General features: G+C 40.7%; 1 protein-coding gene across 1 annotated transcript in view; it reads left to right on the top strand.

The window, feature by feature from the left end:
* Positions 1–4,791: 4,791 nt before the first annotated feature.
* FBLN5 (fibulin 5) overlaps positions 4,792–22,878 on the top strand; it is a gene marked incomplete at its 3' end in the record, with an annotated part of 44,559 nt that continues 26,472 nt past the window's right edge. The window contains exons 1-4 of the mRNA XM_080617976.1: positions 4,792–4,867; positions 7,023–7,077; positions 9,262–9,313; positions 10,463–10,705. Coding sequence (XP_080474102.1) covers positions 4,851–4,867; positions 7,023–7,077; positions 9,262–9,313; positions 10,463–10,705 — 367 coding nt within the window. The 5' untranslated portion in view covers positions 4,792–4,850. The remainder of the gene's footprint in view (positions 4,868–7,022; positions 7,078–9,261; positions 9,314–10,462; positions 10,706–22,878) is intronic.

Raw genomic sequence — 22,878 nt, 5'->3', positions numbered from 1 at the left:
TGCTGTGAACGATTCTGTATTTTTCATGGAAAACTTACAAAAAGATTTAGTTTGCTTGCTTTCCTTGTTTTTGTTGGGGAAAACCAAAACAAAACCAAGTAAACAAAAAACCAGAACTGAACCATACTGAAGCATTTTTCCAAGAACATTACTCCTTTGTTTTTTGCCTCAGGTGAACTTCCTAGACTCTCCATGAAAATACTACAGCCAAGCCAGGTGATCATGAACATCAAACTTGATCCTTCTGCAGGTAGTACACCTGAACAGTTTTGTCTTACAGCAGATGTAGTTCATTTGGCATAAATTTAAGCTGTTTGGTTTTCACTACTAGCTAGATTCTCCTATTCCTTATGTAATAGGATGATTAATATGTTTTCAAAGCAATAAAGTGATATTAGTCCATTTTTGGTGTTGTTATATTTCAGAATGGATCCAGTAGTGCCTGGCTTTCCACTGATAACTTTTTCCTAAAAGAAATTATGCTGTTAGGAGCCAGTACCAGAGTGAGCACAGACCTGCAAGATAGTAACATCTGTAAGATGTAGAGTTGGATAAAGTGAAATACAAACTTTCAATTATGTGGCTCACCTGACAGGGAACTCTGAGACCATCTGCTACAACATCACAAGGGCTCTCTGCTTATGGTTCTTGGGAAGCAGTGTTATCATCAGCAGTATTGTCATCTCAAAGGAATGCATGCTGCAGGCACATGGGCGACATCCCTGTACAGGAGGTAAGGAAGGGATGCTGTGTTGGCCCTTTTTTCTATGGACATCTCACACAGGTGATGTATGCCTCAACTGTACCATGTTGAGGCAACTGAGCCCCAAGAGACAGTAGCACAGCAGGAACTGTTCACTTTCTCCTCCCTAGAACAGTAGTGTGAGCTGCAGATCAACACACCATCTCAGAGGCTCTGCGTTCCCAGTACATTTTAGTTAGCCCTTGTGATGTTTCTACCATTACGTATTATGTTAATTTTTCCTGTTAATTCTTGCTTGTGTTGTGTTTGGCTAGGAAAGGAAAATATGTGTGGGACTGCGCTTTTGATTTCTGGTCTGAGCCATCTGGAACAGGTTAGTATAGCATTGATATTATCAGATAGCACTTGTAATTCAGACAGTAACTGAAGCAGGCCTCAGCTAATAATGTTATGTAGTCCATCTTTGAAAAAGGAGAGGGAACCCTCTGCAAACCCCAATAGTTTGAAGTTCAGTTTCTTTCCCAGGAGCTGGAAGAAACAAGCCCTACACTTTTTGAGGCAGAATTAGGGTTTGAGACCAAGTTTCCCATGTGCTTAGTGCTATTCATGTGGCGGTAGGGTAAGATGTGTGTTTTGAATTGCTGCGTGTCTCGTGTTATACCAGCATGTGACAATACAAAAGCTTGCTAATTTGTCAGTCTCTAGGATCACTTAGACCGATTTCCACAAGCAAAAGCCAACTTTCTCATGGAGCTTAGGTACTATCAAAATGCAATCATTCCAGTAAATACCCAGCAGTTTTGCTCTAAGTGCTTTGCTCTAAGTCGACCAGTTTTGCTAGTAGAAAATTTGGTTCTATAAGGTTTGATAGGAGCAGAATGGATGTTTTAAGCATCTAAAGTTTGGACATATATGGCCTTAAGTTGTCAGTTATTGCCAAATTCCTTTAATGATTTCAAGTTTGTATGGTTGTGTAAAAGATGCCTAAGACTTGTCACTCAAAAAGACTTTGGGCTTGTACCCCTACTGCCATACAGATCTATGTGATTTCACTCTGCTCCCACAGTTTGACAGTGTCCTTGAGAATGTTCAGAAAGGGTGAACTTTAAAAAATGACAAGAACATCTAAGAAAGTGTTTGACAACGTAGCTCTGGAGAATTATATCAGAATTAAAAAAAAACAGAGATGAAGTGTCGTGGAAGTTAGTATATGAGGACTTGGTTTTGTGATACAGTTGCTTTGTTCAGGAGTGCTGAGTGTCATTAACTCTTACTGAGTCCCCTGACCTATATACAGCTTTTGTTTTAGCATTCAGAAGCCATTGGATTATGTTCTCTGATGCTGAGGGTCCCTTTTAACCCAGCACTGTGCATTATCTGCAGGAGCATGGCGCAATTCATACACTCAGTTCTATCATCCAGGGAGGGTAGAGTTAAGGTTACATGACATAGTTTATGTGCCTGTTATGATTATGTATTGCACAATTTTTTGAAATCCAAGTCTTAAACATAATTAAAGGCATAGTTTCAACCCTAGCTATGCACAAAGCAAATGGTTAAGAACATAGTTTCTTTTACCCCTTTTATACGGGGGACTGTTCCGCACCTCCTCATGAAGACAAAGAAAATGTCAAGGTAATCTAAATGAAGTAATGGATTTTATAAGATGGGGGGTAGGGGGGGGATATTTGAGACCACCAAAGCAAGACTGCTGCTAGATGTGAAGTTTATCCACCATTTTAAGCATAAATGGTGAAGGTGTCAGAACATGGTGCTGAAAGATATATTGAATTGTCCATGTTTATATAGGGTGAACAAAAGGGGGTTTAATGTACTACAAACTTCTTCCTTTATGCAACTCTTCCTGTCAAAGAGAGTTGTGAGAAGGGTGTGGCTGTATCTCATTACTTTGTGGCTGATGGTATTTGCAGAAAGGTGCTGCAGAAAGGTGCTACAGAAATTCGACTTAGCCATAACATCAAATCTTTTTATTTAGGAACAAAACCAGTCACCACACTGTAAACTAGCCCAAGCTGTGGTTTGGTACACTTCTTGTACTCTGTCTTTTTATTCACCCCAGCTGTCAGATGGAGACAGGAAAAATCAAAACATTTGTATAGTATTCTTTCTTAAGGGAGCCCCTTAGGTGGTCAGGTCTGGATTCAGCTCCTGATTCCAGTGCTGGAACACCGCTGCCAGTTGGCTGATGAATCAGAAATCTTTAGTCTGAGGCAATTCTTTGGGAGCAAACTGGTACTGCATTCTTGCAGTGTTTCTGGCATGTGTACAATGATTTTTCTATGCGATGGTGAGAAAAGTTCAATGGATCAACAAGTGAAGTATCAACAAGCATGCACAACAAGCTCTTCATCTACACAAATGGATGCTCAGAGCATGTGTTTTGCTGTAAAGCTCTTTCCTATAGTTTCAGCTGATCTTCACACACCTAATATACAGCAAGCCCTGCTACTTTTCGGCTTGTTAGCTCTCCAGATCGCTGAGTGTATTGAGAAACACTGGAGTTATGGGGTAATGAGAACACTGTCTGTTAGCCTTTTGCCATGATGAAAATTTGCACAGTCTTTGCTATGTATTTCTTGCTTACTTTTCCTCTCACAACATGCCCAGTGAGCTTCTTCAGAAGTCCCTTGTGTGAGTTTTTGTTAAGCTCTGGGGAAGTCTATTTAAAATTGATTTTTATTCATCTGCAAATGTATTGGTTCTCTTTGGATAATTCTAGGAGGGTGTTTAATTTTCCATGCGATATAGGTGATGCAAGGAAGCCACTGAGAGACAAACTTTCAGAAATGGCACTGAGTGTCTGATGTTGTCATTTGGAAAAGTAGTTTGGACAGTTACAAGCAGTTAACGAGATACAGAGCTGTTGCACTTCCCATTAGCACCAATATCACTCAGCAACCCTGGAGCAGCTCAGTCTTTGTATCTTAACCTGGGTATCCATGCTTACAGGCCAATTTTATGAATATCTGTTGTAACAACTCTGTTTCTGAATCTGCTATAGAGAGGGATGACAGATTTTTATCTTGTTAGGCATCTCGCATTCGTTAGGAATAAAGGGTTTCCTCAAATGGAAAACTCAACAGAATTTTGAAGTAGTCATTTAATGACTGTGTCTGTATTCAGTTTCAGTGTTCATCTTTGGATCTAGCATAGACCTTGCAGCATATGATTGCTTATCTCTCACATCTCATAAATGTTCTGCTTGACATGTTAAAGGTCTGCTTGTGGCAACATTGCAAAGCACCTGAAAAAGTACTTTATTTCCTTCCTCTGCAGTTTTAACTGGAGATCTGCAAGGTTTGTCTTTCCTGAGAAATACTTCATTTTACAAGCTGCTCGCTTAAGCATAGGGTCAGCGTTTGCAGACAAACCATTTGTTTTCCTTTGAACTTTTAATTTGTTTATTCCTGTTTTCAGATAATCCCCAAGCAATATAGTTCCTGTAGCTGCAAGTGTCATGAATTCAAGTTATTCACCTCCCAGAGGGTCAGACCTTTCATCAGTATGCCATTGGCACGAAGCAGCGAGTGTTGCATATTCATTGTCCGAGACACCGGCTAGAGGGCCTCCAAAAAGCCTTTTTTTTTTTGTTCTCAAAGCAAGGAAAACAATCCCTTCCCTTCTCCAGTCCCTTGATAAGGGTTTCTGTCCAATAACGGTGCTCTCTGCTCTGAGGCACATTTAACTGTGAAGTTTGCAGCGGGAGAGGCTTTCCTTCAAGCTGTTAGTGTTTTATCCTGGCAGGATTCTCGAGGTTGTTGTGAAGAGTCTAGCCAGTTGGTGAGCTTTGTAATCTAAACCAGCTGTCCCAGGCTGAGGCCCCCATTTGCATTGTTTAACATACTTAGAAAATGAAGTGTTCATTTTTAACATTCCTCCTCCAATTGGTTTAATGCTGAATTACAGAAGAGAACTAAGCAAAACCAGGTGCTTTCTCTGTATTCTCTCCAGTGTCTGAGGAGGTACAGACGGCTCCCGATCTTCTCCATTACTTGCTATTTCATTCTTTGGACTATAAATGACTGACGAACTGAAGTGCTAGCAGAGGGTAATGTTTGGAAAAACTTTTTAGTTATTCATCAGCACAGACTCTGGTTTTTTCCACCTTTCTCTAACGGTTTTGGACATGCAAGGATTAAAAAGGTAAGTGGTATGCATGCAACTTCTTTACTTACTGAAGGGAAACCTACTTGTGAAAAATAGCTGTGGCAGGGATTCGGTATGCCAATCCACTTGCTAAAGCCATTTGCAAAGAGACTGGATCACAGTGGTCAGAGGTGGGGAAAGACGATCTGTCTGTTATTAAATCTGTGCTGTTTCTGACAAGTTTCTTCATAATCTGTGCTTATACCCTGCACTTTAGGAACCCCGGCATCTGTGGGAGTGCTGAATTGCGGCAACAAATGATCCCACTGGCTACAGTGATTGATTTGAAGCTAATTAGTTACTATTGCAGAACTTAATTACTAGTTTAAAATATTTTGCCTGCTGGGCAAGCTACTGCGACCAGCTGCATATAGTGTTGATAGGTTGTGCTGTGCATGTCTTAATAATTCTTGAGGGGATTTGAGATCTAAAGTAATGAGCAAATTGAGATGATGGTTGGAGGCAGAACACATATGAGGCAGTGAGTTCACCCCCCATCAAGAAGAAAGAATATATTATCTTGTAGCAATGGTAAGACTGTCTAGAAATGTATAAGTTTTGTCTGACCAGTTTTATAGGGGATTTTGTTAGTGTGCACTGCTCTGTAATAGTGTAGAGCATAGCTCAGTTGCTAGGTGTTAAGATTCAGCTAAAACCTGTTTTGTTTCCTTTTAGTGCTGTTCTTGCTATATGCAAAGTGAGTACACAGTCTTTGTAATGGTGCATGCTTTAAAATATCTTCAAAAAGATTTGAGGAATCAGTACATGAAGTGCAATCCTAAATGGGTAAAGTTGTACTTCGAATGCTTTCCATCTGACTCCAAGGAAAAGTCTGTGCAGAATTTGCCTTTCCTTGTCACTCAAAAGCTGCCAGCAAGCACAATCTGTCTTCGTAGCACTACAGACAACCATTTTAGGGTTTATGTTTACTTTTCAGAGCTTGTGCCTGTCTTATCATTTAAAACAAATTTGTTCAAATGTGTCGGTCACTGCTTGTGTGTGGTTTTGTCTGATGCATTTATAGGTCTTGTTCAAGAGCTCAGTTTGCACTGGAAATCAGAGACAGCTCTAAAAGAGAAAGTTGGCAGCTTGCTTGGGTAGCAGAACTAAGGCTACCTAAAATATCCCTTGCTTCCTGTGCTGGTTTTGTATTGTTTATATTTGTATGGGAACGTATTGTATACAATTGCCATTCAGAACTAGAATCCAAGATAAGCAAGATGTGAACCTAAAAAGAAGAAGTTTTGTATGAGGCAGTGGCAAAACACTGAAATCCATAGTACGAAGAAAATATAATTTCTTATTATCCTTTCATGGGTTTCAGTCTCTTGGTAAATACTTGGGGGTGAGAGCTTAGTTGACCAGAATTTTTATGCTCCAGGTACAAAGTTCCAAAAATAGCCTCAGAGCTCTGTTAAAAAGAGATCCTCTTCTTTCAGTTGCAGTGAAGAGACCCAGTAGGTCTCACTAGATGCTAAGATGATATAACTGTGGAAGGCTTCCCTGAAGATAGCAACTTCTAGCAGCTGATGACCTGGCACAGTCTGTCTGCTTACAGAGCAATGTATTGCTCAAGATTGAGTAAAGGGACAGAATCTGGCCCTAAGAAAATGGATTAATCTCAGATATAGTCTCCTGGGGATGAAATGCGGTTTAGCGGTTAGAGCAACTGGCTTGGATTCAGGACCTCCTGCATGACATGTCTGCAGCCTTGCCAATGCGTTGCACTGTGAGCTTAGGCAGGACCTGTGCTCTGGTTTACCCATCTGTACAATGTGCATAATGTGCAAGAAAAGCTTTTATATTCTCAAAAGAAAGGTGTCAGAGAGGGGTAAAAATGCTTATTGAATATTGCACACTTGTTCATTGAACAGTTGCTGCATGGGGTGTCATAAAAATATAGGTTAGTTAATAGACATGTACAATCTGATTTTGATCCTAGTTGCACAAAACCATAGTATATTAGTAACTCTGAGATCTGAGTGTGGCCCACAGTTATATTACTCCTCTTTTGAGGCCAAATTTATGTTAGCAAAATGCTGTGGAATATACAGAAATGTCACTAGAAATTAACTCGGCCACGTGTATTTAATTCTATATAATGAGCCTGGATATTAGAAGGTTTTCAGCCTATTTTCTATGCGCATTACAGGATACTGACTGCTTTCACACTGGCCATCTGCCTTTCAAGACCTGGAAAAGCACAGGTGAGAGGTGTACACAGACATCTATGTACTGTTTCGTACTGAAGTGCTGTATGGCATGAGACTTAACTGGCTAGCAGGTGAATAGGAAGCTTTGTGGTCTGGGGTTTACATGAAAAGGAAGCTGTGTGGTCTAAGGGTTTAGAGGGAGAACTTGGAGCCAGCGGTATTCTGGAGTTGAACATGGACTGAGCTTATTGACTCAACATTGCCAGCTCATCAAGATATCCCTGTAGAAACCTGGAACTCACTGAAAACCTGATTCTGCCTCTTACCTGAATGCTTCTGGAAAAGGAAATGAGAAAAGCCATCCCATGAGACCAGGGACAGCTCAGTTCTGTGGTGGGAACATCCACTCTTGGAAAACTTATTCATATGAATAGGCATTTTCAGGATCTTGTTCTAAAACTGTTTACTTTTGGACGGTGATCCTGAGTGACTGTATCCTAGTTTTCATTTTAATTTATGCCTGATACCATTTTTGTTCAAGAGGCAGGGCTTTTGAGGGGGGATGGAAGTAAAGCAGTCCAGTTCCTGAAATAGCAGAAGCATTAGTTCTTTGTGTTCTTGGGTTCCATGTGGACTTTAAATCAGGAAAAAGGGTTCCCAAAGGCATGTTAAGTTTGGATTCCTAGTTGATAATCCAGAAATACTCAGCGTCAAGAGCTGTGTTTCTAAATACCTTTGCCAAAAGTCTCTGAAATGTAGTTGGTTTTTCTTCTATTACATTGAAAATTTCCTGCACATGACATGCTTATTGATACTTTTGTGAACATTGGATCTGTATGGGAAATGCTTTTTATGCCCCTGGAGAATTTTTGAGATGTCTTTAAGGGTTTGTTTTTATAATTTGAAAAACGTTGTTTCCATTGTGATTTTTATAAAAACATCCTGTACCGTAAATTGATTTTTGAAGTCTAAGCAGAAAGCAACTTGAAACCAAAATTACATCAACGACTTCTTTCTGAAGATACTGAAACTGGTCATTTTGACAGTATTGGATTCTTTTCAAGAATAAAGTTCTAGAAAGTTGTTGAAACCAGTTCTACAGCAGTTTCAGTGCTTCTGAATCATTACTTACTGTCCGAGAGAAAACAGTTGTGTTAAAAAGTATCTTAACTTTTCCTGCTAACCTAGGTGTAGTATATGTGCCACAGCACAGAAAAGAGAACAAAAGGTAGATTACGTACATTCTTTCAAACATGAGGCTGATTATACATTCTCCCATCAGAATATCTTGGCTTTCCACAACATGATATCAAAACATTTCAGAATGCCAAAATAAATGAGGACTGAATCCCTTCATACTTGTTTGACACTTCTAACGGTGGGTTTGTGTATTCATATGTGCAAGTGGCAGGTGCACTCCAAGCCAGTACCATGTGTTTCACTTCGTGTTCCCTCCCTAGTTCCTGCAATGGCCTGCTTCCACTGACTTATCCCTCTAACCCCTTGTCTCCCACCTACAACTTTTCCAAACATGAACCAAGTACTTTACTCTTCCACTGATTTCTTCCACAAAGTCTAAAACTAAGTGGTTTTATCATTTAGCAGCTACAGAAAAAGGAAGAATCTTGAACACACTCCATCCCCTGGTCACTTCAGTGGTTCCTGGTTTTTGGATATCTCATGCTTACATTCTTTAATATAATCTATTAACTGTCAGGTTCCTGTGCTTGTGTCAACTGCTTGGCTGGTTGCTGTGTAGCTGGAGACACCGTCAAAACCTAGGGAGAGCAGGGAATCGTTTTAATGGGCTTTGATACAATCTTCACTAGTTCTGATTGGTTTAGAAATGCTGATGGTCATTGATGAGGTGCTGAATACTCAAGGTTTCAGCCCTGATAAAGACCAGTGCCACAGGATAGAAAGGAGCAAAGCTTCCAGTAACCTTGCGTGCCTAGAACACGTGTCATCTAAAGATTCATCCTCTCAAAATCAAAAGGCTTGGTGTAAACGAAAAGCCTTAGTTTTATTTTCTTATTTTGTTAGAACTGTTAAAGGGCTGGCATATGTTCTGAGACCTCAGGTTCATGCCTTGCTGGTTGTCCTTTGGGGAAGGGACTTCATTTTGGTGTACTGTAAAGTGCTGGACAGTTGTGCTAAACGTAATAATCCAGATGAGCATTTGATTCTGCAACTCTTTCGTTTTACAGTCACTGAATATCCTTTGTTTTCTCATTTTAGCAACAATGCACTAATGGGTTTGACCTGGACCGTGCCTCTGGGCAATGCTTAGGTAGGCCTTTAATTAAATCAATACATTTAAACGGAATTCAGAAGTCCTGAATTTACTGAGTTTACATTGTGCTGCTGCTAGTATATTTTAGTTGAAAGTTCTTGCTGTGTGACAAATATGTGTTTGTGTATCTGTATATATAAATATATATATGTATATATAAAAATATGTATGTGTTTACATAGCACAAGTATATAGCAACATTGTTGAGATTCTAATCGGCTGTCAGTGATTCTCAAATAACAGTGCTGCATTTTGGTGAGAGCTCACTCTAGCTGCCCAGTGACAAGGGTCATTCACTCTCTTCTTTCTCCTTCAGATTCAGTATTTCCTGGCTTTGTTGGAAGCCTCCACTTGGTGGCTCAGAGAGTCTACCACTTCTCAGCACTGAAACTCCAAGTAAATTGTTGAGGCAATATAGGGAAACACACACTTTGACCTATAGCATCTTTTTATCAATGGCATTCAGTTTCCAGGGCAGCATCTTCTGCATGCATTGAAGTCACTCATGCAGTAAGGAAAAAAACCAGAAGAAGACTGCTTGCCCTGTCATAGCAGCCTACTGCTTCTGTGCCCCAAGAACCAGGCAAATGCTCAGTTTGGCTAAACCATTTCTATCTTTCTAAATTTAATTCAGCAGTGATCTCAATCATAGCAAGAAAGAGGTCTGAACTGTGTCGCCAGATCTGAACATCCCTAACTTCTCCTGTGGGAGGGAGCTCAGGAGTTCCAAATCAGAATCCAAGTTTCACAGCTGGGCAAACCAAACCACCAGTGTTTGAAATCCTGATCTGCATGTTGTGGTTTGGACAGACCCTTTAGCAGAAACAGGCAGTAGCATGCTGTAGTCATGTGTAAATCAGTGCTTAAACTGAACATATACAGATTAACAAAGCAGGCTTTCCTCTTTCCTTCTCCCCTCTACCAATGAAGTAAAGCAAGTAGAATATAGGCTATGTTGAATATATGGGATGTTTCCTGGTTTGGTATGATCTGACTTCAAACTGAGGCTCCACAAGGAAGGATTAGCTTTTCCATTCAAAGACAGTATCAATTTTTTTAGCAAAGTCTTGAGAAAAATCTTAACTATTTTTTGATAGGTCCTATGAAGAAGCAATCACTCATTTCACTTTTGCAATTTCATTCCAGATATTGATGAATGTCGAACTATTCCTGAGGCCTGCAGAGGAGATATGGTGTGTGTCAACCAGAATGGTGGCTATTTATGTGTACCCCGAACAAACCCAGTGTATCGATCACCATATCTGAACCCTTATTCAAATATTTATCCACCGCCCCCAGCACCAGGCCCTGTTCCTAACTACCCTACTGTTACAAGACCTCTGATCTGTCGATTTGGTTACCAGTTGGATGAAAACAATCAGTGTGCTGGTAAGAAGTGGAAACCTTTGTTCTATACTTTTACTTATATTAAAGCTTGTCTGACATTGAGGAAACAATTGTCCTTTAGTAATTGAATCACTCAAGCCCAGTGTTTTGAAGTTCAGCTATACTTTTTTTAAAGGATGTGAGCTGTACGTTTCATATAGTCATTACTTGATGCAAGCCAAGATAAGATTTTATTATTTAATCAGTCTTATTATTTAATCAGGAAACCAAATTTCATGAGAGAAGTAATGTTTTTATGAGATAAACAGCCAATTGATGGCAGGGGATTTATCAGTGCATCAAAGGCATGTCTTTTATTCTTATGATTCTGTCCTTGAGAGAGAAGGTGGCTGTCCATTTAAAGTGTTAGATGGGGCTGAGTAAACTTTGGTTCAGTTGTTGGCCATATGTGACAGTTCAGATGTCTGGACCTCAGTCTTCCTCCTTTAAATGGCATAAATAAGAGTGGTTTCCTCTCATGCTTTGCGTTCTTTGCTGAGACGATAAGCCCCTTGGAGCACATATGTTTCTTATCTAGAGGGTGGTACACAACCGTTAGCACTACCGTTGCCTTAATGACTGTAGACTTCAGCTGAGACTGGAACTCCCTGTTGGAGGCACTGCATCAAACAACACAAGGGAAACAGATCACTGCCCCAGCGGAGCACTGACTTTGTCTTAGCACGTTCATGTTCCCCATTCTCGAATAAAAAAACCAAACAAGCCTATGAAAAATTTCTTGTGTTGGTAGTTTTTCTACTTTTGCATCTTTTGCTGGATTCTAATTCCACTTACTCCATTTTATACTGTGTTTAACTTAAATATAAGCTACTTCTGTGTTACTCAGATTTAAGGAAGATTTAGATTATATCCCTTTGGTTTGCTTCATTTGATAATGTCATGTTATGAAGGAAAAGAGAGAAATTTTCTTAACCAAACAAAATAAATTCCACTGGCCAAAATGTTTATTTTGATGCCAAATCTGAAATCAAGAGCTCAGGATCAGTGATCACTGATGGCTGCTCAGGGTAAGTGTGAGACATAGCCCACAGATCCACCACAAGGTGAACCTATAACTATAACCACAACTCACTTCTGTGTCTCAGTTGTCCTAATGGTAAAGGTTTTTCATCTGTTATCTCATGTAGCTAATTGTCTGAAGGCTTTTATCAAAATCTGTTTTGAAACAGGACTGGTCTTTGACAATAAAAATAGCCCAAAACACAGAAAATACGAGCTTTCAATAGAGAACGTTGCCCGTCTTTAGACCCAGAATCGCATTTAACTCAGAACACTTCTTTATTGAATGCTGCTGCAGAGCAACACAAGAGCTAAAACTGACTTGTCTTTTGGGCTGATTCTGCCCTATTGTCTGAAATTTCTGGCAGGACTTGGTTTTCAGATGATGTACTTTGTTTGCTTCCTAGTGAGGAGACCATGATTCTTCATGGGAGCTGTAAGAGTCTAGATTTAAATTCACAGACTTCAGGGCACATTTTTCTGTATTTGAATCATTGCCTTCATTACATTTCAAGGCAGGAAAAAAGTATTTTCTAACCAGTAGTAATACCTACTGGAAAAAACAACAAACCAACAAACAAGCTAAAATAAAACAAACAAAAAACCGCAAACCAATCTGTTTGGGGTTTTTTTATGAGGAGTTTTGAAGTCCTATGATAACTGGTGGGTTTGCTGTTAAAATAAGCATGTATACTATTCAGTCATTTGAAAATTTAAGTAGTCCTTCTCATCTTAGCAAATTGGTCAATCTCACTTAAGTATCTACTGGTTTATAGATTTCTAGGAGTGTTTTCATTTTGTTAATTTTGATGTAGATGAAACAGGAAATGAGGCAGTTAGTGGAAAAGAAGTGCTGAAATCAAAGTGGAAATGAAACCCCTCTGTTGTGTCTGGCATGTCGCATGCAAGCCGTGATAATCAAAACAGGTGGATTTTGGGAACTTTGACAGTGGACCTGCCAGCCTGCAAAGGAATATATGTTCCTATGCATGCTGGCAGAAATGTGATGTCTAATGCCTTCTTCAGTCAGGGCTGTTCACTTCTGTCACTTTAACTTTCAAATATGGGAATTTAATTGTAAGGGAAAGTCTGGTGAATAGTTAGCGAGAATAGATGGGAAAAGATAGGCTGCCGTTTGAGAGCTCCAGTTAGCTGGGAGCAGTTTTAGAAAGTCTGCATCAGTTTGAATTTGGGCAGATGATGGATCATATTTGTGTTAAAGAAAGAAAAACAAAACCTAAAGAAAACAAGACCTGTCATTAAGATTAGACTTAATTTTTCATTGAGTGAAATCCTCAAGAGACATGTCTTGGTGCAGGATTTATGTATCTGTGTGCACTAGGATGGAAAGTGTGGACATGAAGGGAGGTATCTCACTGCAGTGGTGATAGAAAGGCCTGATCCCCTGTTTCCAGAGCTTCTGGTGCAGTTAACAGAGTGTTGTGCTCTTTTGTTCTTGAAGTCCTGGAGATAAGACAGCAGGGAACCTTGACAGGATCCTCAGGAGTAACCAAACTTTTGCCCAGGTAGTTCAAGAAAGTCTGAATCACATGAATTATGGGTCTACCCTATCATAAGCTGATTATAAACATTGTTCATGTTAATGATATTTCAGCTGCCCTGTGCTTCCCCGCTTGTCAGAATTCACAAGCTCTTAGGATATGAAGCACTTTGAGGGTTAATTTGTGGTGGAATGGTTGAAAAGTGTGAACTGGAAGCTATTTTGCCAAGTAGCTGAGCCACTATATAACTTACAGGTTTGTTATGTGGTGTTCTGGCACCTGCCTTCCAGCACCTTCTTTCCAAATAAAATCAGTCACAGGTATTTCCATCAGAGATGATGAGACTTTTTGCTATAGACTTCAGGGGAAGCAAAGTTATTCTAATGCCAATGTTTCTGAGAAATCTCCAGTTTTTAACAGAGCACACATTTTTGTCTAGTCAGATATGGGGTTATAGGTCTGGGCTACATCTCCTATTGCTAGGCCAACAGAAATCTTTACTTTTTCTTCGAATTCCAGTCAAAACAGCTTATTAAACACAGGAACCTTCCCTGAGAGATTTGCAGCCTCAGCTCTGAAGAGCTGAGCTTGTTCAAGAGACTTCCAAAGTGAAACAGGATTCAAAGTTAATCTGAAAGCTGTGAGATTTAACAGGCTCTTTTCCTTCTTTTTTTTTTTTTTTTTTTTTTTTGGTGTGTGTGCATGTGTTTTGTTTCTTTTTTTTGTTTTGTTTTCTTTTGTTTTTATCCCCCCTTTGTTAGAGGTAGGAAGGCTGTGAGAGGGTTGCTCTGTCCCAGCCTGTCATCTGCCCTGCCTGCAAAGGCTCCGCATTCCCTGGCTCTTAGAGAAATGCGCATCCCTGGTGGTTCACATAACATTCCCCCTCTTGGGCTGATATTTCCAACATGGCAAAAAAAAAAAAGACATTTAAGGCATTCTTCTCCCTTTCAAGCTTTTTTGCCTCATCCTTTCTGCCCTGGAAGGTTTGCCATCATGTTCACCACCCTTTTAACTCCAGATCTTGTCCCGTGTGAAAACAAAACCTTTCCTGGCACAAGTGACACCTGTCAGTGAGAATTTTGCCCATTCCAGTGTCCTCTGCATGGTGCAGAAGTAGCTGTAGTCATTTGTTGCTAGAGGAATATTTTAATTATTACTTTTTAAATCTTCTGTGGGTTTAATTCCTGCTACAAGCCATTTTTACCTCCGGAGTTGCTGAATGCTTTATATTTTGTATGTATAAATGTATTGTGTTTTCAACAGCATAGGTTGGGAATGATTTATAACACAATTAACACTGGAATAAAAAGACCGTATACAGGAAAAGGCAAAGAACATCTAGCACAAGAGCCCTGCTTGAACTGTTTGTCTTCTAACACTGCGTCTCTATAAATACAGAATGGTTAGTCATAATAATGACTTTTTGTTCAAGGAACTCAGTCTAGTAACTGTTGGCAGGATTAAACTGGAGCGAGGGCCCATGTTCTTGCATTATACATTCGTAAGCTGAGAGCTCTTTCCAATTTCCCTTCACTCCACCTTGCTGTTTCCTGTTTTACAATGATTTTTAAAACATGCCTCAAACACAGATCCTTCTGGGCATTGTGGAAAGAACTGTAATGGGTGGGTTCCTATTTTCACTTTCTCTCCTATTAATGCACGTGCACAACGGGGGGAGTTGATGGAGGTGGGGAGGCATCTAAGAGAGTTGAATGGACGGACTGGAGAAAGCAGGCTGCAGTCTTCCCTCAGACTACTGCAGAGAAGTAGATGTTAGGAAAGATGCAAGCATAAGGCAAGATGAGTATGACCTAGAGACAGAAGGAAGGGAGGAGGCCAGAGGAGTTAATTACAAAAAAAAAAAAGAAAAAAAAGAAAAAGAAAGAAAGAAAAGGCATCATTATTTTTAAAAAAAAAGCTGAAAGGAAGAAGCACGAAACCAGAGGGAAATGGAAAGATGCTTTTTCCAAGAGAGAATTGTTCTTCAAGGCCTCATCTGTGGGGCAGTTGCCTCATCTGTGGAGCAGTCATTGCTTCAGCTTTCCTCACTTCCCGAAGACTGCCAGGACCTCCTACATTCCCCACCTACAGGTCCCCATTCCTACATTCATGGAGCAAAACTCCTTCCTTCAAAATGTTACCTTTGCACAGATGGGTTTTAGATCATTATCATTTATATTGCAAGCATACCTAAAACTCACATCCAAGCGTGCAATTATACTGACCTGCCCTATGCACAACCTCATTAAGAACAGCCTATGCCTAGATGAGTTTTCAAGCAAAATGAAAGAACCAGATGTGTGTTTGTTGGGAGAGGAGAGGGAAATGAAGATACAGGGAACTGAAAGGAGGTGCTCCGGTCCTGTGGCAGGCCCATGGCTGTGCTGGGGGTAGAGCATGGAATTCCTTATCCGATAGCTTAGCTACTAAGCCAGGTTGCCTCCTAACAGTGACTTTTCTAGTGACCTCTCTGGGCACATAGAAACAGGAGAAAGAAAAAGAGTGAAATGCAGCAGGGAGATTATACCCTGGAAGAGGCTGTGTAAAGCAGAAGCAAATGTAATCCATTCCTACTATTGCCTTTTTAAACCAGCTCTGTGTCCTTTTGGTCTGTGTTACAATCTCTTCTGCTATTCCAGAGGGCCAGTTCCTGAAGGCTATGCATAGTCCATGTTAGGGCAGCACTGCCATCATGTCCAAATTAACTAGGAAAAACAAAAAAAGATTGCATGAGAATAGGTTCTGAAAGGGGTTGAGTGCAGTGTCCTGAAAGGATATATAATGGATAACAACTCCTGTTTAAATTAAGGGCCATGACATGTAGCCTTTATTTATAAGATGGTTTTCCTTTCAGGTTTTGTATGGGGAAATATAAATTCAGACCTCATGCTGCCATAGCAACAGGAAAGTTGCTTCTGAAGCATTTCAAGAAGAAGCTGTAGTTGGTGGCTAAGGCTTGGGTTGGAGGATTTTGCAGTCAGCTCTTGACTTTGTAATAGATAGATGTGCTGGGTATTTTGGCTCTTCAGGTCTTTCTGTGTAAACTGAAATAGTAATTAATTCTCAGGATAGTACCAAGTGTAATTTCATGAGTAGGTGATAGGTGCTGAGATAAATCCCTGACAAGAATCATGTAAAAATATATAAACAGGAGAAAAAAGGCCCAGTTTAATAAGCCTACAACAGTGAAGCTTGAAGTGAGGCATGTGGAACTTATTTACTTTCCTAGTGCACTAAACTGATTGGAAAGTACTGGGCACTTTTGTCTGTGGTTCTCCATAGATCAGAGGAGAGGGGTAGTCACAGAATTTAATCAGTATCTCCCATCTACTTCAGGAATACTTGTGTTACAAAAGCTTTAAATGATTATTTGATCCTAAAGTTTTTCAGTCACCATCTACTTATACTGTTCTCATTTCCTGTTTTAGCACAGTTCTAGATGGTTGACCCTTGGTTATCTAACATAATGAGACTAGACAAGTCAGATAAAAGAAATACATGAAAAATACAAACTATGTACATTAAGAGAGAAGACCATATGCCAGGGGACTAATGGAAGAAGGATCATTATCATCATAGGGTACAGACATATTTAACATAGCCCTGTCCCATTGAATAAACCCACATTGTAGAGCTCCAGACAAATATAACTCCTCTGGGTCCAGCCTCAGTGCTTCTGATCTGATGGCCTTATCTATTCACAAGCCTTCATGAAGGTAATCATTAGTTGACCATAAAATATTAATGGGTAAAACCGTACATTTGAAAATATTCAGAGTTCCTTACTCCCTCAGGAAACCATTGCACAGCACGGAGGATGGGCCAGGCCTGAGGAAAGGCAAGATTCAGTCTCTACAGTAGGGTTCATCAGTAGGGTCATTCCTACAGAAATTTGACCATCGATAAACGTATTTCCCCTAGCAGAATTTACCAAGCAAAATGAGGGTGGAAATGCTGCTTTACACTGAAGTGAATCCATTTGTGGAAGGGGAGTTGGCTTGATAGGAAAGGTTGCTGTATGTATCTGTCTGTAGCAAGGTAAACTGAGCCTTCTGTGGCTTGGATTATTCCTTCTTCCATTCCTTGCTAAGTGCACTGTGGGAGGAGTATGGTCTGGTGGTTAAAGCACAGGCAATGCTTTGCTTATTTGTGAAGTTTCTACTGCTCACAAAGGCATGAGTAAAATCGAACCAAGAAATACAACATGCAAGCCAAGAAGGCTGGCATGTTATTAAGAAAACTGGCATATCTGTAGTGGAATGAAAATTAGCAGGCTCCTGGGTATAGCAAAGTGTAAGTTCAAGTCCATCATTCTGCATGTCAGTGCCTTTCAAACATCACTGACTGACTATATTTATGTATGATGATGTGAAATGGGAAAATAAAATGAACAGAACTAGAGTATAGCCAAAACCAAACTTGACTGAAAAACAGTCATCCTGGGTAGTTAGCTACATAGTCAATTGGATACCAGAATCTCTTAGACCTCGCATTATGGACCCCATTGATTTTAGTGAAGATTTTAGGATCGGAGAGCAGAAGTTCTTGCAGTGAATTTATTAGGTTTAAATTAATCTGTCTTGAGCCTAAGGCACTGAGCATAAGTAGCTTATGGCCAGGGAGATTGTTACTGTATTTTCCTCCTGCTCATCTCCTGATACCCTGATAAGAATTTCCTAGACATTGTTAGGGACAAATAGGCAGCTGCTCAGAAGATCCCCTTACAATTAAAACCTGTGGCCACCTGGGGGATGTTTGATTATACTTTCAACTTTAGCTTGAGCTAAACTGATTCTGTCTGGAAATGTCTTCACTTGCTTATTAGTGGTTATTAAAAGTTTTCCGGTTTCTTCTGTATTGAGGCTGGGAGCCAGGAGGGAAGCAGAGTGGAATATGGAGGGGAACAACTGAAAGAGAATATGTCATGTTACAAAGCACAACTGATTTGTATGCAGAGATCGGGCATAATCAAAGAAAAGACAACATCCATGTCTTGCTAGATGTGCAGGCCACCTCCAGACAAAGGAAGGTTAAAATCTGTCTGGACTGTGAACTCTCTATTTCATGATGTGTTTCAGTTTTCCCTCTTTCATGCAGTTGTGTGACACTTTGGTATACAAGGTGGCAAGAAGCCAGGAATCCCATCTCCCTTGTGTTTTGTAGACTGCAGAGGGAAAGGGTATGCAAGTGAAAAATTGATACTCTAGGTTTTGGTTGGTTTAATGACCTCAGTTAAGCTCGGTCTCTGAATTGGAGGTTATTGGGTGCTGGGCTCTGAGCCAGATAATACACAGACTTCAGCTGTCACCAAGAGCTAGCTGTCAGAAGGTTATATCTGACTCACTTCAGAGAAGCAGTAATCATGCCCAGCTTGCCATATCTGCAGGCATGTGCTGGCCAGGACAGGACTCTCACCCCTGCTGTTAATCTTAGAATGATTCCTTAGACTCACTGCTAACAGCAGTTTGACATGTGGGGCTTTGTGGCCGCCTTGCCTTTATTATGTCTTACTTCCAGGGATTTCAGCAGTGCCAGATCAGTTAAAGCCACTATGTACCTATTAGCTCTGTCTGCTCTGGAGCGGATTTTGTGAGCTTTCCTTTGTGGGATAGCTGTCATGCAAGGCAGTCCTGCCAACTAGACAGTTACTGGGCTTGAAAGAAAATTAAGTCACTTAATGGCGCTGGAAGATTGACTGACTTCATGAGCGCCCTTCTCCAACATACTGGCTCTGTGGCTTCTTCTCTCATTTTCCTATGGATGTCTGTTTCTGTTGTGGATGACAGTCCATGTGTAGCTTTCTTCTGGGACCCTCAGGGACTCTGGTTGCACGAGTGACACCTTGTCTACCTCCCTGGGGCATAACGCAGAGTTCAGTATGTGGTAGATAGAGTGTTTCACTTTACCTGAAAGGCTTATTTATTTTCAATGCCCTTCATAGCACCAGAACTCTGCTTGGGCCTGTGTTACCGTTTGCATGTATTTGCAGCACTCAACAGTGCCTAGAGATGGCAGTGTTCTCAATGACTTTAAAGTCACCGGTTTTCTTGGTCTCTCCCTTATATTTTTTGGGTCAGCTTTGTTTCTTTTCACTTGGTTCCAGCCTGAAATTTGCCATGGCTATATGTCACAATCAAGATGCTAAGCCAAAATATATAGAAAATATGAATTGGCTGCTTTGCCAATATAAATCAGCCAGATGGTCCGTAGGTTTTGCCAGACTCTATAGGCAGAGGTAATGTGCTGGCATTGCTCCTTTGTCTTGTCCCTGAGACACTGGATCCATGATGGAGCTGCCACGCAGAAATAGAAGAGCTGCCTGAAGTTGTGTGGTGTTTACCATGCTCTGGTGCCTCCATCTGCCAATTGACTGGCTTCCCATTTTAGTATTTCAATGAAATGAGAGAATTTTTTCAAAGAAAATAAAGCTACCAGAAGATGAATGGGAGTTATACATCACCAGCCCAACTGAACACAGTAAAGCCTTTTATGACAGTGCAGTGTATCAGGTTATACAAGAATACAGTAGGCATGTTGCAGTGGAGGAATAGGAGAAAATATATCATCAGGAGCATTTAAAAACTGCCTGAAACAATTGTTAACAAGAAAGAGCCTTGCACAAGTTTGGGGTGAGATAAATGTTATCAAGATCTTTAAGTTGCTATAGTTTCAAGTCCTTTGATGTATTTCCAGCTTCCACTGTGCACAGAGGCACAAAAGAAAACTGTTTGCTTTATCTAATGCTGCAGAGAAAAGTTCATAGCACGGTTAAGAGCTGCCACCCATTAAATAACAGTTATTGTCACTATGGTGGAGCAATGCAAAGCTGAGATAGCTTAAATGGGTAGCCAGACATCCGCTTTCTGAAAGAGAAATCTCAGAGTAGTGCAGAGTCAGTTTGCCAGACTACCACTTCTTGCTTCTGGAGCAGGAATTGGCCCAGGGGGAGGACATGTGGTCTGAAAACTATAGCATGCTTCTAATTTTCAGCTATTGTAAACCCCTGTGGGGAATCCCAAACTAGGCATAGGCTGAAGCAGCCTTGGATCATACTCATATATTTCAATGGTAGACTATAGCAATGTATACAACACTTGTTGCCAGCAAAGCACTAAGCACTGCATCTGGAGCTTTAATTCAGAAGCAGACTGAAATTATGTTAATCAAAAGTGGAGCTGATGAAATAGCAGGCTGATGGAATAGCCCAGGACTGTGCACTGACAGCTATCATTTGGTTTCATGTAGTCATCCCAAAATCATGTAGCATGCCAGCTTTAAAAATGGAGGTATTCTTCCCCACTAAATCAGTGCTATTTGAAGATACGGTTTTGTAAAACCTGTATTATGTTATTCAGGTAGTGAATTGCATTTTGGGACAAAATTCTCAGTGAAATCAGTTATTTTATCCCTTATTTTTGGTTTGCAACATGACATTTGGTTCATTGACATTTTCAAGGGGTTTCACTAGATATAGTTGAAAAGTGGTGTAAGAGAATAAGACTTTTTTTACAGGGTTTCAAATAAGACTTCCAACACTGCCTATGATCTTCATTGAAAAAAGTGAAAATTTTATCTTCATATTCCACAGGTAATTTTGCAAACCTGAGTGTAGATTTGAGCCCAGAGTGCTGTGGCATAGATGTGTCCTACAAAGACTGGAGGACACCTCTAAATGCAATCAGCAGCTGGCAGTTTGCAGTATATCCATTAATGGCCCAACAGGCTATGGGCATTCTGAAGCTGATAAGGGATGTGTTCTGCTACAAGATACAAAATACCATCTGGAACAAGTCCAGAGGAGGGCCACGAGGATGATCAGGGGACTGGAGCACCTCCCGTATGAAGATAGGCTGAGATAGTTGGGGCTGTTCAGGCTGGAGAAGAGAAGGCTGCGTGGAGACCTCATAGCAGCCTTCCAGTATCTGAAGGAGGCCTACAAGGATGCTGAGGAGGGGCTATTCATCAGGGACTGTAGTGACAGGACAGGGGTAACGGATTCAAACTTAAACAGGGGAAGTTTAGATTGGATATAAGGAAGAAATTCTTTACTGAGAGGGTGGTGAGGCACTGGGATGGGTTGCCAAGGGAGGTTGTGAATGCTCCATCCTTGGCGGTGTTCAAGGCCAGGTTGGATGAGGCCTTGGGTGACCTGGTTTAGTGTGGGGTGTCCCTGCCCATGGCAGGGGGGTTGGAACTAGATGATCTCAAGGTCCTTTCCAACCCTAAATATTCTATGATTCTATGATTCTATGTTCTTCTCCACCCAAATGTTGAGCTGACATCTAGAAGCTTGGGACATGAAACCGTCTCGGAAACACTTGATCCATCTGTGGTTCATTCCCTCTGACCTGGGGAGGACAGGAAATGCAGAATCAATCATTTTCTGCAGTATGTGATTAGAGATGATTAGAAAGACTACAAATGGTAAAATGCTAGTCATGCTAAGGATTTGCAAGGCATGCTTCTGTGCTGGAGATTGTGCCTTCTAAACCATGCCTGCTCTCTTGCTTGACTGAATATGACCAGAGCCCTAGTAATAGAGGCTAATAAAGGAAAGTACTATGATAAAGGAAAAATGTAATTTAGTTTTTCACTACAGCATGCCCACATGATGGAAAATTCACTGGGATGTGCCTTCTGGACATTAAGAGCAGGAGTTTGCTCCAGGAATAGCCACAGACGTGAAATATTCCTGCTGGTTGGGAACATCACCATTTTTGTTTATTTCTCTATGATTTTTTTTTTTTTAATTACCTAAACAGATTTTTTTCCAGGCCAGGCGACTTGGAATTGAACCATTTGTCTTAGGAATGCTCAATGTGAGCATGTGTCTTTCTGAGCTTTCATGGATACTGTGAGAGGTGGTGGAACTGCCTGTGATATTGGTGGTATGACTGGCCACATGTTCAGCCTTTAGTGCTAGTCAGCAATTCCTGAATTCTGGTGCAAAGAAGCTAGACTTAACTTGAAGCTTTGGGGACAAAAACATGCAGACCTACATGTGTGAGTAGGGCAGTCCTGGTTCTAGCTGTGTTTCTACATCATCCTGTGAAATAGTTCTCCCATCTCAAGAGTTTCTAGTAAATTAAGCTGAGATTCACAAAATATTTCCACTGTGATGAACTGCACTTGTACAAGGTTTACAATTAATATCTATGTGCAAGTGTTCTAAATATTTTCTCTTAGCTACCTCCAGGAGGGAGTTCAGTATGCAGCAGATTCCCAGATTCCTGTTGCCTTCACAGGCACTCAATTCTTCCAGTCATACTCGTTTCCTGGTATAGAAAAACATGGGCATCCTGAGGAGGGTATCCAGGACAGGTCAACTATGGTGGTTACAGGGTGGGAGCAGATAACGTACAAGGACAGGTTGAGAGAAGTAGGTTTTCTCTGTCTTAAGAGGTAAGGCTGGTGAGGGAATTGTATTGCTTTCTGTCTTCAGCTCTCTGAGTATGTAGAGAAGTAAAAGCCAGATTCATCTCAGAAGGGCATGTGAACAGGAATGAACTAAAGTTGCAACATGAGAAATTGTTGTTAGATATAAGAAAAAATGCTATCACTGTGAAGGTGGTCAAACACAGAATCATAGACTAGTTAGGGTTGGAAAGGACCTTAAGATCATCCAGTTCCAACCCCCCTGCCATGGGCAGGGAC

The sequence above is a fragment of the Psittacula echo genome (assembly GCF_963264785.1).
Source record: "Psittacula echo genome assembly, chromosome: 5".
In the NCBI taxonomy this organism is placed as follows: Eukaryota; Metazoa; Chordata; class Aves; order Psittaciformes; family Psittacidae; genus Psittacula; species Psittacula echo.
Note: the sequence above shows the minus strand (reverse complement) of the source record. Positions and strands in the feature narration are given on the sequence as shown.